General features: G+C 35.0%; 1 protein-coding gene across 1 annotated transcript in view; it reads left to right on the top strand.

Moving 5' to 3' along the window:
- The window catches only part of EPYC (epiphycan), a gene marked incomplete at its 5' end in the record, with an annotated part of 32295 nt that overhangs the window by 5995 nt on the left and 7819 nt on the right, over positions 1-18481 (top strand). Inside the window, one exon of the mRNA XM_079141592.1 lies at positions 15046-15220. Within this exon, the coding sequence (XP_078997718.1) occupies positions 15046-15220 (175 nt within the window). The remainder of the gene's footprint in view (positions 1-15045; positions 15221-18481) is intronic.

Here is an 18481-nt window from a genome sequence, read left to right as displayed (position 1 = left end):
TCCTGTGATTATTGTAATGTGGTGCCACTACAATTATCATAGAATATATGTTGGTTCACTGTGATACCAGTAATTGCTTAAGAAGAATCAATTCTGGACTATTTACAATTTCAAAGTTTATTTTACATGATTGTATATAAAAGGATCTTAACACTAGATTTTATTAATATAATAAATTCATATAGAGCTTTATTAAAATTAAAGCTCTGTCTCAAAACTTTTCTCTATATTTTAAGAACCAAAGTACTCACATTACTAATATTTCTACTATTTTTTTCTGGGTGACAAAGGTTATATGATACTTAGAATTATATCTCACTTTTGACAATATGTACAGTGTATTTTGACATTTCAAACATATGGTTTGCATGTCCAGTACCTCATGCTAGAGAGAGAAATTTTAACTTTTATCAGTTTGCATTAAATAGTTTCCTAAATATGGTGGAAAAAAAAAAAAAGCTAATCTCCCTCATCACTGGAGATACTGTGAAGAAAGTGAGGAAAGAATTTTGTTGATGACCTTTTAATGTTGCTGATAGACCTTCCTTATGGTTGTTTTAAAAACATTTGATTCTTATTTTAAGCTATTTAAAAACTTTAAAAATGAAGCAACAAAAAGCATACAATCATGAAGGCTCATTAGAAAAAAAAAATAGTACATATAGCCTTTTACAGTGACCTCTTTGTATTTGTATTATATGTTATTTATGAGACCATAATCATAAGTGAATTCACACTGCCCCTGGTAAGAAGATATTATTTACCCAGTTATTAAGAATGAATGAGAACCATAATTTTACTCAAGGTTATTCAGCCAGTAAGATTCAGAGTAAAATTTAGGCCAGTTGGTTTTTTTTTTTTTTTTTTTTTTCACTCCAAAGCAGAGACTTTGACATTAAAAAGCCTTCATTATTTTTCTGCCTTTTCTCGGTCATTTTGGCATCTCTTAACTATGCCCAATATTAAAATTTATTTTCTCTGAAATTATGCAATATAATTTCTAGCAATCAGAAAACAGTAATTTTCAAGGGATTTTAATTGATACAATATGGCAACATCCTTTAGCTTTCAGACTATTTGAGGGAGCAAGAGGGTAAAACGGTCATTCAGAACTTTAAGTGGCTTTGTCAGAAATATGCCACAATCTTTGCCAAACACATTTCTTTTCCTCCATTTTCAAGATAAAATAGAAAATAAAATGCAGCTTTTATGGCCAGGTGTTCATGGTCACATTCTTTTAAATAGCTAATATAGATCACTCAAATGAATTTGAGCACCGGACTCATGTTTAAAGCAGAATTCCATGTGCTTAACATAATTACGTGCCACATGCGAAACCCATAAGAGTACACCTTTAGTAACCTTGCCTGAACAGCACAGAGCCTTTTAACACCTTCAGAGCCAACTGTTGACACAATGTTAACAATGAGGAATAGTTTCAAGACTTATTCAATTGTGTGAAACAATTTGGAAGGAGAGTTAAATTCAAAATTCCATTACTTGAATAAAAACTTTGGCCTGTACTGAAGTCAATTTTCAAATAATAAAAAGGGTTTAAAATACTTTCCCCCCAATAAATAAATAAATACAATGGGAGACAGACCTCTAATTTAAATGTTGTCACACTGGTGATGACTTGAGCTTACTGGTCAGGAACTGCCTGGCATGGTGGGTGTCCTCAACTAGATAAGTAGGTGAAGATATTTACTTCTGAATCTGACTTTGGGCAGGCAGCCTGTTGAGATGTACACTACTGAAAATGTTAGGAAAAACTATTGGATTTGAGTGTAATCCACCTTCTTGTTGGAAACCCATCTGTCACAGGACTGTGTAACACAGGCTCTGGAACCAGATTCCCTAAATGTCGGTCCAAGTGGATCACATCAACTGTATGACCTACAACAAGGCATACAACCACTCTGAGCCTTGGCTTCCTATTTAACTATTAAAGATTACATAACATAAGAATGTTAACTACTTAATACAGGGCTTGGTTTAATACATAAGTAACTCTCATGGGAATCATTCAATTAACAGTCACTGAAGCTTACACACAGGTGATGACAAATGACTTAATGGATGGGGTGGGATTTTAGCCATGATGAAGGATAACCTCTGTTGTGCTTAGGTTCACTTTGGGACTTAGCATTCTCTTGCTGAGAGCCAGGATTTGGGTGAATGCAAGTCACCTCTGATCTGTACTCTCAGTCTATTAGTACTTGCTTTAATACACTGGAGGAAATGTAAAAAGATACATGTAAAATGCACATATGCAAGCAAGATCTATAGTTATGTATTGGGGTATTTATAGGGTTCACTCAAAAACTGCATGTTGGAGAATTGTGTCCAGGAATCTCTACTTAGTCATATACATGGTATCTATTCTAAGACATGAAGAATTTTACTTGTGTTTTTATCTCTCACTTTTTCTAAACAGTGTTCAAGGGCACTTTGAATGAACACATGTGGTAATGTATATACAAATAAATATATAAAGATAAAAATATAAATATGTATACAATGATTTTATTACATAAAATATAGAAAGCATACTATTATACATTATATTATATTATATTCTCAACAATGTCATGTTTTATACTATATATTATTAATTATGAGTTATAACATCATGAGATGACAAACGTAAATTAATTATCAAAGAAAATCTAGGGAAAAAGCAAAGTTGGGGACATAGCATGAAGTCAGTAGTAAGGCACAACTCAAAATGCATGCTGTTCTGTATTATAACCTACAGAGATACATATGATATTGAAGTTTTTCTAGGCAATAAATATTAGACTTTAAGGAACATACTTCACCTATGCCTTGACTCATTTCAGGATTGTATGAAAGGAATGAAACTCAGACAAGTAGATCTCAAAATATACCCTTTAATACTGATAAACACTAGTTTGAAATATATGACATGAATTCGAAGCAAGTGTGGACCAATACAAAACCCCTGAAATCAAATATAGCATCAGTAGGAGGTAGTGCTGATCAAACCTGGGTCTCAGAACAGAGCCTGTCCCAGCAAATCTTACTGCATGGAGGATGTGTGTTTTTGGCAGGCAGGCAATTTGCCCAAAAAGGAGGTCATTCTTTTTCCGTCATGCCCTATTCTCCAGGATGATGTCTTCTCAAATCACTGAGTCCAAAGTGGCTTAACCTTCCAAAAGGGGAAATCAGACCATTTTAAGGACAATCATACTCCCACATTCATTGACTGAGGTCCATGCCAATCACCACTCTTAAGTATGTAGATTTTGATTCCAGAAGACTTTGAAGTAGATCACAGAACCATCAATGAATCTATCTCAAAGGTCTCTCTTATACTCAAGATTGAGAGTTCATTCTTTCAGTATAAGTTCTACATACAACTACATCAAGACAAAAAGATCCTGTGAGAAGTTCTGCAATGAAATCAAATGCTAAAGAAAAATATTTCAATACGATTTCAGAAATATAAAGATGACACAAATTTGTAAATTAAACCCTACGTCTATGAAGTTTTTGAGGAAAGGTTAAAGACTTCAGAGTAATGCCTGTTATGGTTTGAGAATATCCCCAAGAATTCTTATGTTGGGAGTTTGGTGAGAGACTTTTAAGAGGTGGGGCCAGTGGAGTACAGATCACTGAAAGTGCTGCCCTCAGAGGGAACTGATTCAGTCTTCGTGAGACCCAGGTTAGTTGTCATAAGAAACTTGTTATGAAACTGCAGGACTGGTTCCTTCATGATCTCTCTGACTTCCTGCCTCACCTTGTGATCTCTCTCCTTTGCACATGCTCCCTGTGTAATACCATTCCACCTCCAGGACCTCACCAGAGGTCAAGCATATGGGGTATCTGATTCTTAAACTTTACAACCTCCAAAACTGTGAACTAAATAAGCCTTGTTTCTTTAGTTTTATTCAACCTCAAGCATTTTGTTGTAGCAATGTAAAAACTAATATATTTTGCAAATAGACTAATTTTATACAGATTTAAAAGATTAGGGTGCAAAATTAGATTTCTTACCTTATATTTCAAGTCCAAAGAGTACAAAGTATATAATTCCTCTTCCTCAATTACTTTGCTTCATCTCAGATGCATGGATCCTTAATGCTTGGGTCAAGCTGGATTCTTTTAGTACATATAATCTGAGTAGATTCCTACAGTTATGGTTCATGCAGTGGTACATAAATTGTATTAGTTCATTACCAAGTTGCCTATGACCTTCATATTTAAAGAGAATGAAGCCTTAACCACACACACAATATTACCATAACATGGGACCTATCTTCATCAATTATAAAGAACATGTTATTCCTTATTCCCTAAAATAGTTATATTTACCCAAACTTATATTCCCAGAAACCAGTACATAATGTTGCCAGGGAACCAAAAAGTGACTTGATGAAAACTGAGGAAAGAAGAAAGAAAAGAAATCTTGGTTAAGCCTCATTCAGATGTTGGTCAGTTCATATCCATTGCCTCTGTCCATAACCCATACACTTAACACACCCCAAGTTAAATGATGACACCATGTTTTACCAATCTTAGGCACATTCCTCTTTAATTATCATCCCTGAACAGGAAGACCTGCATCACCTGGTAGTTAGGAATGCCAAAATTCAGGGCCCACTGGAGATCAAAGAATCAGAAGCTAGAGATGGTACCCAGTGACCAGCAATTTACCAAGGTCTCCAGGTCATTTTGATCAACCCTAATGATAAACAGAGAACTAGGAACCTCCCAACCCCATTCTACAACATTATTTCTCTTCTCTGAGAATAGGGCTTGAGATCTCCCTGATTTTTAGCAGTATACAAGTGTAAAACAGTAGAAGCCCAGTCACCTGATCTTACCTGAAGAATCTTATTCACTTATTTATTTACTTATTTAGTTTTGCATATTCAAAATCTTTGGATTCCCATTTTCCTGCCAAGTCCTGAGTTTCTGGCACCTAATGCTGCGTTGAATGTGTATTCAGTCCGGTGACAGACTCGTGTGATCAATAATTTTCAGCCAAGAGCATTCTCTAGACTGGAAATGATGGCTTTGATTCTTTGATACATCATTTCAATGTCCCAACATTTAACTAGCATTTCTGCTCTCTGTATCCTCTTCTGTAGAATAAGTTAATTCTCTATTGTAATGATTCTCTACTTTGACCAGATATTTGGATCATTTTTAGAGCATTTAAGAATCTGAAGGCCTAATCCACATCCCAGAACACTAAAACCAAAGTACATTTGGATGAGACCCAGGTTTGTATTTGACTTCCTTCAGCTTTCCTTCAGTGTCATTCACCTGGGCTTTAAAAATTTCCTAATATGCATCTTAATTCAGACCTTTACTTCTCTAGTACTATTTGGTAGGTAGGAGACTTCCTTTCTTTCATTTTCTCTTCTCTTCATGGTCCACACTTTTGATTTTCTAATATAGTCCTCTAGATTTTGTCTTGTGGCACCTTCTCTAGAGAAAGTATAGTTGAGAATCTGTCCAAAGTTTTGTTATTTAAAAAGTAGGAAATCCTTATACATCTAAGTGGGATAATTATTCTTCTGTGTATTTTCTCATTGGTCTAATGTCTAATCCAGGATTAAACTATCATTGTCCTGCCTAGTCTTCCATTAATCTGAACGATTTCCACTGAATCTTCCCTAATTCCCCAAATTTCCTTTTTTTAATAGCCCTAGAGCAAGTTGGAGTAAATCTTGCCTTGAGTTTTCTGAAGACAGTGCAACTTATCCTGTGTGGATTAACATCCACATCTTAACAAAGATATTGAAATAACTCAAGAATTATTGCTTGTGATCATTGTTATCTATCAGGTTATATAATTATTGGTTTGTCAATAATTATTATCAACATACCAATGAGAGATGCAGATGGGTGAACTATAAAGGATAATCACAGTGCTAGCATGCCAATCTCCTTTTTAACGTTCAAGGTTGGCTTTATAGAGTTAAAAGGTATTCATGCAAATATATAGTATATACTCCCTTCCTTGACACATGTCATAAGGAAAACATGGAACATGCATCTAAAAGATAGTAAGAAGGGTAGAAGAATTCTTTCCAATAGTTTTGTCCTCGGAGTTACGATACAAAACTCTGATTAAGGACATAAAACTGAATACGAATCAAGTCTAATACATTTAAGATTTTTTTTTTTTAAAAAAGTCTGCTATAACTACATTGAATCTGAAACAAATAAAAAGAGAAAATGGAGATTAAGAGGTATCAGTAACTTTAGGTAGCAGAAATAAAAATGGAAGATCCCAGAGGCTAATGTTGTCAAGGTCAATACATCACTAATCAGCAATCTTCTCCCATTGGCAGGTGATTTCTTCCTTGCTAATGACTGCACAAATTTATAATAGTATAAATTGAGAGATTCTGATCCCTTGTAAAAGAACCCTTCTTTTTCCCCATGTTATTATAGGACTGATTTATCTAGAGTCCTTTTATCTGTTATACTTTGTGCTTCAATAAAGGCTGTGTTAGGAGGAACAATTTGCTTTGTGTTAGAGTTGGAAAGATTGAAACTTAAAATGTTACTAAATTACACCATCAGAAATAAAGAGTTGAAGTTTGGAAGGTTCCAAATATATTGGTTTTTCAGTCCAACTTTTTGTTTTCAATTACTGTGATTGACTCCTTCCTTTTACCCCTGTCTTAATGAGATTACTGATTTTAGCCTACAATAAATTGTCTAAATTGTCCTTCTGGCATTCTTACATGGAGAACAAGGGCGGCAAGGGGACAGGGAACATGATCTGACTCTACTATTAGATACTTTTTCTAAAGCATTTGCCAAAGTGCCCTACTAATATTGCTGGGAGACATTAAATTAGAAATAGATAGTATATTTGTGGAGAACTAAGATATTAGTTACGTTTTAAATTTCTGGAGACTAAGGAGGTGATGGTGAATGGAGTGCTAAAAAGTCTGGAATAAAACTGAAGTTGAAAATCTTTCTGGCAATTAAAAATGGAATACTGCCATTTTCTGACAGCAATAAAAGGAAATAAGAAAATAAACATGTGCACACAAGCAAAACAATACTGACATCCCGAAAGAGGGATGTCATTCTAGAGGGTATGAGTAAATAAAACCTTCAAGTCAGTTATTATTTCTTTTGAAATGAATTTTTCACTTAAACACCACATTTAATACAAAGAAGCATTACATTTTATAGTTATGAAATTATGAAGAATATCCATACGTTGAGGTAGATTGAAGAAAAAACAAAAAAATCATTTGTGTGTCCTTCATACACAATAATCCTAGCAAACCAATGTTAAATATTATGATGATTTTATTAAATTTGACATAAACAAAATCTATTAACTAATTTTTATACTCAACACACATTTATTCATTATATAACTTAATTAGTTTTGACTTAAGTAACTGTGATGAGATTTAAAAACTGAATTGAAATAATGGTGAATTCACTCAACTTTATGGCATAGTATTTTAGTAAATACTATTCCAGTCAGGACTATGAAACAGTTGTTTATAGAAGAGAAATCAGAGAAGATATAGAAACAAAAAAATGTATGTTTATTTTTTCCTAAAGTTAATGGTATGTATTAGATAAATCAACCCTTAAAATATTAAAAATCATTCTTTCCATATAGCTAGGAAATGGATAAGAAAAGAATAATTGAAAGTATCTATATTCAGACAAGTTACATTACTACCTGTAATAACTATAAGATCTCAGTGGCTTAGTACAATAATATTTTATATCATTCTGACTCATAACTGTCCAGGGAAAGAAAACAGGTTTACTTTGCTTCATGTAGGGATTCAGAGATCCAAACATTTTTAATGCTATAACTTCACTATCTTCAACTGGAGACTTCAAGGTCCACTTAAAATTCAATGGTCTAATGTTATCTTTCACCAACAGATTTAGCAAAAAGAAGGAATGTAAAAAAAGCACATTTGCTCTTCACCACCTTGGACCAGATATGCCACATCATTTCTTATCCATTCAATTGGCTAGAACTAGTCACATGACCCAAAATGCAATGTTCAAATGAACAAGTAGCAGTTTCATTCTGAGACAATATTCATTTCTCAGAAGATGAAATATGGATTGTGATTGTATTTTGCAACCAGCCTAGATCTATGTTAAATAATATTTTCTACCATACTTGTCAATTTCAGAGGACAACCAAGTGCCCAGTGTACCGCAGGGATACGTGGCCTTGGTAGGGTCTTTAGCCTTCAGGTTCAGCAGCTGAATTTCATGCACACAATCAGTTGTGATTAGATCAGATTTTAGGCTGATGAATGGTTCCAAGCAAAAATAATATTAATCATAAAATAGGGACAATAAAGTCCATTTGTGAATTTGTCGTGAGAATTAGCATTTCCCAGAGATGATAGGGTTCACTTGTTCTCAGAATGAAGAGACATAAAAATTGGGTTATTCAGTAAAATTTTACTTGGCTGAGTACCAAATGAAATTTAGTGAAACCTTTCTTTGTGTCAGATGTGATCTCCTTAGTATATTGTTCATGTTCAACAGATTTCATATTTCTTTCCACCAGACAGTGCTGGCCACAATAACAAACTACTTTTCCATGAGCCAATTTTTCTAGGCTTCGTTCTCTTTAGTTTACTTTTTCTTTCTTCAGCTGTGTTATCATCACTAATGCCCTAGAGTCAAGCATTAAGAAGAAGCTTCCAAGAGCCTGGCAGGAGTCATTTCCTCTCATGGTGTAACTTTGAGATCAACTTTCCGTCATAAGAACAACTTAAATTAACTTCAGATTCTTGGGTTAGGGATGTTAGGGCGACTCTATCCCTGCTCTTAAGTGTATCTAAAACATGCATTAAATTTCCTACTCTGATAGGAAAACTTTTATCCTCGTTAATCAATGAATATCAAAAAGTGAACACGATTTTGGTGTATGCATGATTTAACTTTCTCTTTCGTTAGGAACTATCTGGATTGTCTAATTTCCCAATTGTACACACAAGTAAAGGAAAGATTAACAAAATGTTTCCCATCTCTGCCCCAATCAAAAAAAGTCAAAGTGGGAAGTATAGTTGAGATAAACAGAATAAGAAAAAAGAAAAGGGTAACCTAGGTAAGGACTGTTAATGGGGACACATGACCCAACCTAGATTCAAAGAAAGCAGAAAATGCAATTTAGCTGAATTCCAAGATTCCATCATCCAAAGGTGGAGCCATCACCTTAGGACATATTATACAAATCCATTGTACAAGTCTAGAGAATACCCTTCACATAGAAAACCACATGAATGGCGCCTCTCGAAATCGCACAATGGAGTGATTCTAATTCTAGATGTAGAGTTCCATCTTTCCCTCATATATGCAACATAGCTAATCAATATCGTTGGACCCACAATGGATTGAAAACTAGTTTTATCAAAGGAAGTCAAAGTACACCTTTAGTTTGCATACGCAATGTTTGCACCTGCAAGTGTGGAGAACACCTGAGCCATAATTTATCTCTTTTCACACCTGCTCTTTCATGTTCCTTTAGTTAAGTTATAAAATTTTCTTACTTTAATCACAAACAACCCTTTAACTTATAAAAAATTACATTGTTCTCTGTACTGATATAGCAGTATTTATCAGGAAGTCTATAATTGCTAGGCACATTGGGGTAAGATCTGAGAATTTAATGATGAAATAGAAAAAGTATAGCATTTACCTTCTTGGGTAGATAAATATTAATCAAATAATCACATATATATATAAAATTCTATATCAGTTAAATTTTACTGTATAACAATTCCAAATTTTGTTGACTTAAAACAATTACTTAGTTTGCATTTCTATAGTTCATCTGTTCAGGCTTTTCTGTGCTTCTGGTTTGCACTTGGTTCACTCATGTTTCTGCAGTCAGCTGCTGGGTTGATTCAGGGCCTGCTGGATGGGGTCGGCCTCGTCTGAGATATCGTTTCTCTCTACCACATCTTTTCTTATCTTCCAACAGGCAGTTTTACCTTATTTCTGTGACTAATGGGCAGAGGGCAAATGGAAATTTGCAGTGTTTCAAGAAGACTACCCTCAAAATTAACATGACTTCAAAACATTGTGTTGATTAAAACCAGGAAGTAATTTGTCCAAACTCTCACGGTTAGGCTAGATCCAAACTTACTTAGTCTGAGTCCTTCCTCCTAGCCAAGATGTGATAATGGTTATGTAAGGCCATTGCCATTTATGATTAGGAAGAACAATAAAAAGGCACTGAACAATTTGAAGCAGAGTGGTCAGTTTTGTCTTTATACAGGTTCATTCTCAGTGTACATGGGAGAATATCCTACCTTGGTGGAAGTAAATATTGCTGTATTCCAGGCAAGAAAGGTGGTAATTTAGATCATGGTGATGTTGGCAAATGAAGTAAAGAAAAATAATGCTACTGATATTTAGAAAATAGTATCAACAAGTAACATGGACAATGGGTAGTTACTTAAGCATAAAGCTTGCCATAGACATTGGTTGATTAGATAATTTTAAAGACAGGCAAACCTTCCATAGTTCAAAAATTCACTCATATATTCATAAATATAGGACTCAAATTGACTAACTTGAATTCCTTTCTACTATATTTTCAATCATACATATATATATATGTATGATTTCACTGATATCCTCATTGGACTCTGAGCTAGCTAAACATTAGTGGCTGAGACTAAAAAATTACCAAAATATCAATAATATAAACCACATTGAAGTTTATTAATTAAAACACAATGCTGAATGGCATAAGCTGTGATTGTCATAAATGGCTTTGATCTACATGGTCCAACAGGAAGTCTATGCTACAGAGACTCAGGTGAACAAAGCAATCACGAAGAGGTGCTATTTTTGCATATGTTAGTTTTGCGTAGTTTCGTTGTGAAATTAAGACAGATAAGTAGGTTTATTGGTAGGGATGTGATTATAGGATCATGTAGATGTGATTTTTGCTGAGGGATGAATGGATTATATAAAGTTATTTTAAACTAAATGTAGTTCTAAATATTATTGTCACAATGGTGCTGAGTACTTTTCTAGGGACTCTTCTGCAGACAATGTTGATTATCAAAAAGTTATATTCTTAAATTTTTTCAGTAATATTCATAAGAACATAAATATTGCTGATACAAATCTTGGTACAGTCTGATACATGAAAAGTAACTGGATTATTTTCTATGGAAAGGTTTGTTTCTCTGGAGAACAGAACTGTAGACTAAGACACTTCAGAGTCTTGCTGGCTTTCTTTACTCTGAGGTTAGTTTGAGGTGCTGGGCTGCCTATGTGGAGTCTAGGCTGTTCATGGTACAAAAGCTGGGGACTTCTTTTCTTGGCAGTTAGCTAGCTAGGCTGACATTTGCTGAGATCTCACACTGCTGAGATCACTGACTCTGAGTTGTAAGTTTCTCATTTCATGAACACATAATGGGCACCTAAACATTCCACCATGATATGAATTACATTTAAAAAACCTGATAAATAAGAGATTAGAAATACCCAATTTACTGCAAAGCAATCAAATCAAACATACCTTTCTGATACCAATTTCAGATCTATAAGTGCAGACTGAAGTCATATGTAGTAACAACCTTTTTGTATAGTGTTTCTAAAGTTCAGAGAAATATAATGGACAGATTAAAAAGTCAATTCGGTTGGAAGCAACTCAGAATAAAATAAAGAGGTAAAGAAAAGAAAAGAGGTGGAGAAAAGCTCTAGAAATCATGATAATTTATATAGAAGGGTCAATTTTATTCACAATTGTAGCTTCAGAAAAAAGGTGTAGATATTTTCTGGTTAATTGTTTTATATCCAGATTTAGGTCTCTGCATAAAGCTGTGTAAGCATAAAAATCTGCCACATGGACAGACAGGTGGCCTGATTCCCTGGCCTGATTTGCTTACATTACTTCACACCTCAAGTCACAGTATGAAGGTTGTTAAAAGGGGAAAAGGCAGAGGCCCAAATAACTTCTGTTTCATAGTAAGAATAAATGTGTCTGCAATGCAAAAGACTCTCAGGGCACAGTACAATGGGGTTACAGTTCTGCTATTTTGCTGAACTGAAAACACATTCTTTTTCCTTGGTTTTAAAGGTTGTTCACTTTATTTGCAAGCAAGCATGAAGAGAACAGTTACTGATAAACACAAAAGCTGTTTTGCCTCATTATGTTGGATGACAAATGAGATCTTACAGCTTCCCATCAAATCAGTGGAAAAACAATTATCTGTAGAAAGTATGTGCAAACGTTTCCCTACATAGTTAAAGATTCAAGGCAACGTGTCCGGAATGTGCTTCTCCCTTTAGGCTGCCTCCACTCCATCAAACATCTGTCTCAATTTCCGCCCTTCCTGGAGCCTCCTTTTGGTCTCTCTGCAGATCCATTCCTTCTGAATATGCCTCATCCTGACCCTGCTAATGGAAACCATGTGTCTCTGTTTAAGGAGAAGCGCCCAGTCTTCTCAGCTGGAAATTTCTAGCCAAGTTTTAGAATATCTTCATGTATGGTTTCCAAAGTATCAAGTACAGCATAATCTTCTTTGGGCTTGATTTTGTGCTTTAAAAGTTTGAAAGCAGGCATTCACACATTTATTGCTTCTTCTCAGCAAAATCTCTAGTTAAGCATTGAGTTGTGAATTAAATTTTTCTTGGACAAGCAAATTCTTTTTAAAATTATACCTCAGTAAGTACTTGTTGATTGCCTATTATGCTACAGGCTAGAGATTCCAAGGATAAAGAAAATGCAAGAGTTTACCAGCCAGCCTCAGGTATGCATAAAACTGGTGGAACCATTACAATACAGGATAGGGAAAGCTGAAATAGATTCTATGAGAGCAAAAAAGAAAGTTTAGTGCTTCTTTAAAAGCATTATTTTTATTTGTGATAACATATATTCAAATCTATCAAAAATGATATTGAATGATAATTTTCCAAAAAAATCTATGGTTATCTAAAATCATCAGAAAATGTCTGATATAATTATGTAACTACGAATGAAAGTCACAGTTTGCACATCATTTTGGCATTAAGTTTTATAGAAAGTAATTTATATATATAAAGGACAATCTGGGATTTCTGGTGATAGGATGAAGACAATGGACCTAATAAAGTGAGTGAGTGCTAGATGTTGTCACCCCAAATGTCTTCAGTAAATTCCCAGCCCGAGTTTACAAGCTTCTCATGGTGGAAGACTTGTATTAAGAAGGCAAAGGAATTAACATCAAGATAAGTGTCGGTTGCTGGAAGTGAAGGTTTGTTCTAAATGAAAATATTGTTATTTTTATTTATTTATTTTTGTTATACATGACAGTAGAATGCATTTTGGCAGAATATACATATATAAAATATAACTTATTCTATTATATTCCCACTCTTGTGGCAATACATAATGTGGTGTTACCCTGGTCATGTATATAAATGCAAGGCTAGGAAAATTATGACCAATTAATTCTACTTTCCTTCCTATTCCCCACCCGCTCCATTACCCCAGGTTTGGGTTAGCATCCATAACTCAGAGAGAACATTCAGCCTTTGGTTTTTTGGGTTGGCTTATTTCACTTAGCATGATACTCTCCAGATCTATTCATTTACTGGCAAATGCCATAATTTCATTCCTCTTTATGGCTGAGTAATATTCCATTGTGTTTATATACCACATTTTCTTTTTCCATTCATCCATTCAAGGATACCTAAGTTGTTTCCATAGCTTGGCTATTGTGAGTTGAGCGGCTAAAACCTTAACACCAGAAAAATAAACAACCCAATCAATAAACAGGCAAAGGAATTGTACAAACACTTCACAGAAGAAGAAATATGAATGGTCCAAAAATATATGAAAATATATAAAAAATATATGAAACGTTCAACATCTCTAGCAATTAGAGAACTACAAATTAAAACTTTACTGAGATTCCATTTCACTCCAGTCAGAATGGCAGTTATAAAGAATACAAGTAACAATAAATGTTGTCAAGGATGTGGGAAGAAAATTACTCATATATTGTTGGTGGGGCTGCAAATTGGTGCAACCATTATGGAAAGCAGTATGGAGATTCCTTAGAAAATTTGGAATGGAACCACCATTTATCTGACTTTTCGGTCTATACCTAAAGGACTTAAAAACAGCATACTACAGTGACAGAGCCACATCCATTTTTATAGCAACTCAACTCACAATAGCCAAACTATGACGATAACCTAGGTGTTGTTTGATGAATGGATAAAGCACACACTATTCTTAGAAGCAAGAACTCATTACATAAAAAATGCAAGTAAAGAAGAAAGTAAAGCAAGTGTAATCTGAAAAAAATCTGAATTTTTTTTTTTTTGCAATTTTATAAATGATGACTATTGTCAAAGATCTGAGAAAGGTCAAGTTTAATAAAGTCAATTATTGTTTGTGGTAGCCATTATTCAAATAACATGAAAAATGTGAGAAACAGCATATCACAATCAAATCATATAGCTTTCATGTCACTATGTATTTTATTTTAGTAAAAAGGATACTTTTTAGTAAAATGTCATTAGAGGAAATATAAATTGTTGGTAAGGAAGAAAACATTTGAAACGAGAAAATGAAGGACTAAAGGGAGAACATTTCGATTTCTTATTAGGTGCTATTTTCTAGAGAGTAGAATTTAGGGCTGGAGAATAAAGGGGATTTTTAATTTTACTTTGCACACTTCTGGATTAATTTGAATCAGTCACAAGAATAATCCATTCTCATAATGCTATATAGCATTAGTAACAAAGAATGAGATTGGTGTTTTTCAAATCTATCAAGTGAACAAATACGATGTTAAAAGAAAATAAAGAGCATAAATAACAAGAAAAAAGGTATTGGAAATGATTTCTAGAATTTAAGGAACAAAATTAATTAAAAACACCCGTTAGTGGAACCAAATGTGCTCTCCCAAGGAGGCAGCCAGGAACCTCGCGCTGAACTCCAGGACAGCAGTGACATCTGGTGGCAAGGATGGAGGAATCTGAAACTTGTGTCTGCGTCAGGGATGACACTTTGCCTAATTAAATTCTGCTTTTTTGTTTTAACAGATTGAAAGAGTTACAGTGATGCCTTCTGGGAGCAGAGAGCTCCTTACTCAGGCCCCCCATCCAGGAGACGTCCAGGAGGAGGAAGGGGAGGAGGAATCCACCCCCAGGCTGATTGACGGCTCTTCCCTGCAGGAGCCAGAGTTCACAGGGGTTCTGGGTCCCCACACCAACGAAGGTCAGATACCTCAATGCTGAATTATAATTGAGAACACTTTAACATCTCTCACAACTCCCCAGTTCCAACTTCATAGAGAGCCTCTATGCCAGCCACTTAAGGACAAAGTTGTGAGACAGACCAAGTTTGAAACAGGAGTTATACATGTATTTTCTATTCAAATATAAAATAGATTTTCATCATTCATCTTTAGCCCGACACAAAGGGTCAAATAACCAAAGACTTGCCATGGCAATATTTGTCTGGTATCCTTAATCAAAACCTTTGTGATGGAATGCATTACTAAAAGTATAGGGTTAGCAAGATGAAATCTATGACTCTGAGATAAAGCCACCTCAGTCCAAGGTGATAAGGCCACTATGATGACGGTGGTAATAATAGCATTTTACACTGATTGAACACATGCTATCTGTAGGCCATGGTAAGCAGCACTTCGTTTTATCTCATTTGACTATTACTGCCTCTGTGGACTTGCTGGCATTGCTTATTTCATTATTGTTGAAGAAACGCTAACTCAGGGTAGTAACCTGCCACATGCCCATGGCTCTTGGCATGCTGCACTGAAAACCAGACTGTTGGGATTCTTGACTGTGTTTATTGGAAAACAGGCTTTTTTCTCCTCACTCAGTTCTAGGAAGCAACAGAGAGAGGGAAAGACAGTAAAATATTCCATAACGTCAGACACCACCTTGCATGACATGAAGGTGGAACCAGACAGACTCTTTTAGTGAATGAGAAGGATTTCCTCAAGAGAACTCACACCAGAAAAGTTTTACACAGACATTTGTGGTGAGGGACTGTGGGAAAAAATGAGAAAGGGTCAAGGGTTTCTGCACATTATTTTTAAATGGCCACTCTTGTCACACATATGTCTGTCTAGTAAAGGGAGGCAGCCATAAATGCTATCATGTCTCACAAGTGTTTGAGAAAACCCTGTACCAAATACCCTGGGAGACAAAACAAGAGGGGTTGGGGGACATTATGGCTTAAGGCAAGATGGAAAGCAAGTGCACTGAGAGTGTCTTGGAGAAGCAGAGTAGCCGAGGTACATGCATTCAAACCCCTGCCCTGCAACTTGATCCACGTCAAGTCTTGAGCAAGGCATTCAGTATTTTTATGCCTTAGTTTTCTCTATTAAAATGGTTTAATAAATAATAGAATTTACCTTATAGAGTCATAGCCTATGATAAATGTACTAAATGGTAGATGTTAACAATATTCTTTTATTGAGAGAGGGGTAGATTCATTTTTTAACTGTTAATGAATTTCTCAGTGTACAATATGGTACTGGGAACACAGCAGCTCTCTAGTACTTACTAATGCTATGGTGATATAATTACAGTGTGCGTTGGAAGGCCATGTTAAGTAAACCTGTTGAGAAGGTCCTCATTCTGCTCCCCTGTCTCACCAACCCCTGGTCACTGTTGTACTCCTCTCTGTATCTAGGAGTTTTTAACTCCTAAACACTACTGCACCAAGAAGTAATATAAAATGTGACCTTTTATCAAATGCTTCCTAAATGCCAGCCACTTAAGGTGTTTTATGCACATGAGCTCTTTGAAGAGCTTCAGAAACACTACATATTAGGTATTGTTTCCCTCAATTAATACATAAGAAAAATAAAACTGACATATTGCAGAATTTTTCCATGATTAGTGGAAGTGGTATGCTGTGGTCCTGCAATGCCAACATAAACCACTAAGCTCTAAGTCAATGTTGAACACATCATATTCTTTCCATATAGTAAAATTGCTATGTAGTAGGGTATCATATAAACAGAGCTAGGAACTAGCATAGTCAATGAGAAGGGTATATAAATGCCCAACAGAAAGCACCCAAAGATATGAAAATTAAGTTACCTTAGAAGATTATCTACTGTGTAGTATATTCGGATCTTTCAAAAGTTGACTCGACGGGATCCATACCTGTACCTGGGGATTTTTAGCTGAGCCAGCAACAACACAAAAGTATAATGCCCCTTCTTTCAAGAAACTTAAGTCAAGGTTAAATAATGCTGGTTTTGCAACAATGCCAATAAATCAAAGATTTTTTTCCCTTATTTTTTCCTCTAGTAGTGTAAGAGTGAATAATAAACTTTAATTTACATCTTAATATTGAGAGAACAAGTATAAATTAATCAAAGTAAAACAGTTTGTGACTATTTAGAACATAAAAATCTAAATATATTTTTAGTTAATAATTTCTGCAAAAATATCAAGAATATTTTAAATCCATGTAGGCTCAAATTATGAGTGGAGAAACCAAAATTAAGTTATAACTAGTGTGACTATATGTGAATTATCCTCAGTATTTATTATTAAATTAGCAAGACCAAGAAAATAAAGAATAATCAAATGCCTTACTTTAAAAAATTTTATGGTAAGTGGAAAATGTTCATGTATAATGATTGGAGAAATTAGCAAGCATCAAATATTTCACAGCTCCCCCTTGAATGAATTTGTTCTGACTTTCCATTCTTAAAATGTTTTTTATCCCTGTGGTTATAATAAGAGATTTTTCTACCGTTAGTAGTAGTATTATTAGTTCTTGATCATCAACCACAAATGGATCTTTCACCTACACTAACTAAATATCCCAGTTAGTCTGGGTATTTGGAATTCCTAGAAGTGATTTTCAGTGCTTAAACCAGGAAAGTACCAGGTAAATCAAAATAAATTAGTCCCTCAGCAACTGCAGAAGGTTTCTTCCATCACTTTCCTTTGCTAGTCTCTGTCATGGCTGTTCCACTTACTCCATTCATCTCGAATCTTACAACTCTTCTCCATGTCCCCAAAGGCCTCAAGTTCACCAGATAACTTAAATATGCCGTCTCCTAGGCAGCACTCCATGGGCTTTCTATCAGCAGATTTATAACTTTCATGTCAACATCTGTGTAGCCTATCTCCCTGTGCTTCGCACAGAAGCAAGGTCCTGTTCATCCTCCCACATGTGGCATGTGAGACCTTCCTACTCTACTTTCAATTCCATTTCCCACTTCTCCCTTGGGATCCCTTTGATATTCACCTCTGCTCCTCTGGATCCTTTCCTCTAGTCCCTCCTCTTCATCTGAAGAAGCACACAAACATATCTTACATCTACTTTCAGTCCTGATTCTACACCACCACACACATCAAAAGCATCATCTACATTTGTTATGACTTTATCTTCCTTCCAACTTCCTCCCGAATGGACTGTATACTTCTTTCCAACCCCACCACTCCACATATTTTCTAAAGTCTCTCATCGAATCCAAGAACAATT

This window comes from Sciurus vulgaris, assembly GCF_902686455.1.
Source record: "Sciurus vulgaris genome assembly, chromosome: 5".
NCBI lineage: Eukaryota > Metazoa > Chordata > Mammalia > Rodentia > Sciuridae > Sciurus > Sciurus vulgaris.
The sequence above is the reverse complement of the archived record's forward strand: the minus strand, read 5'-3'. Positions and strand labels throughout refer to the sequence as shown.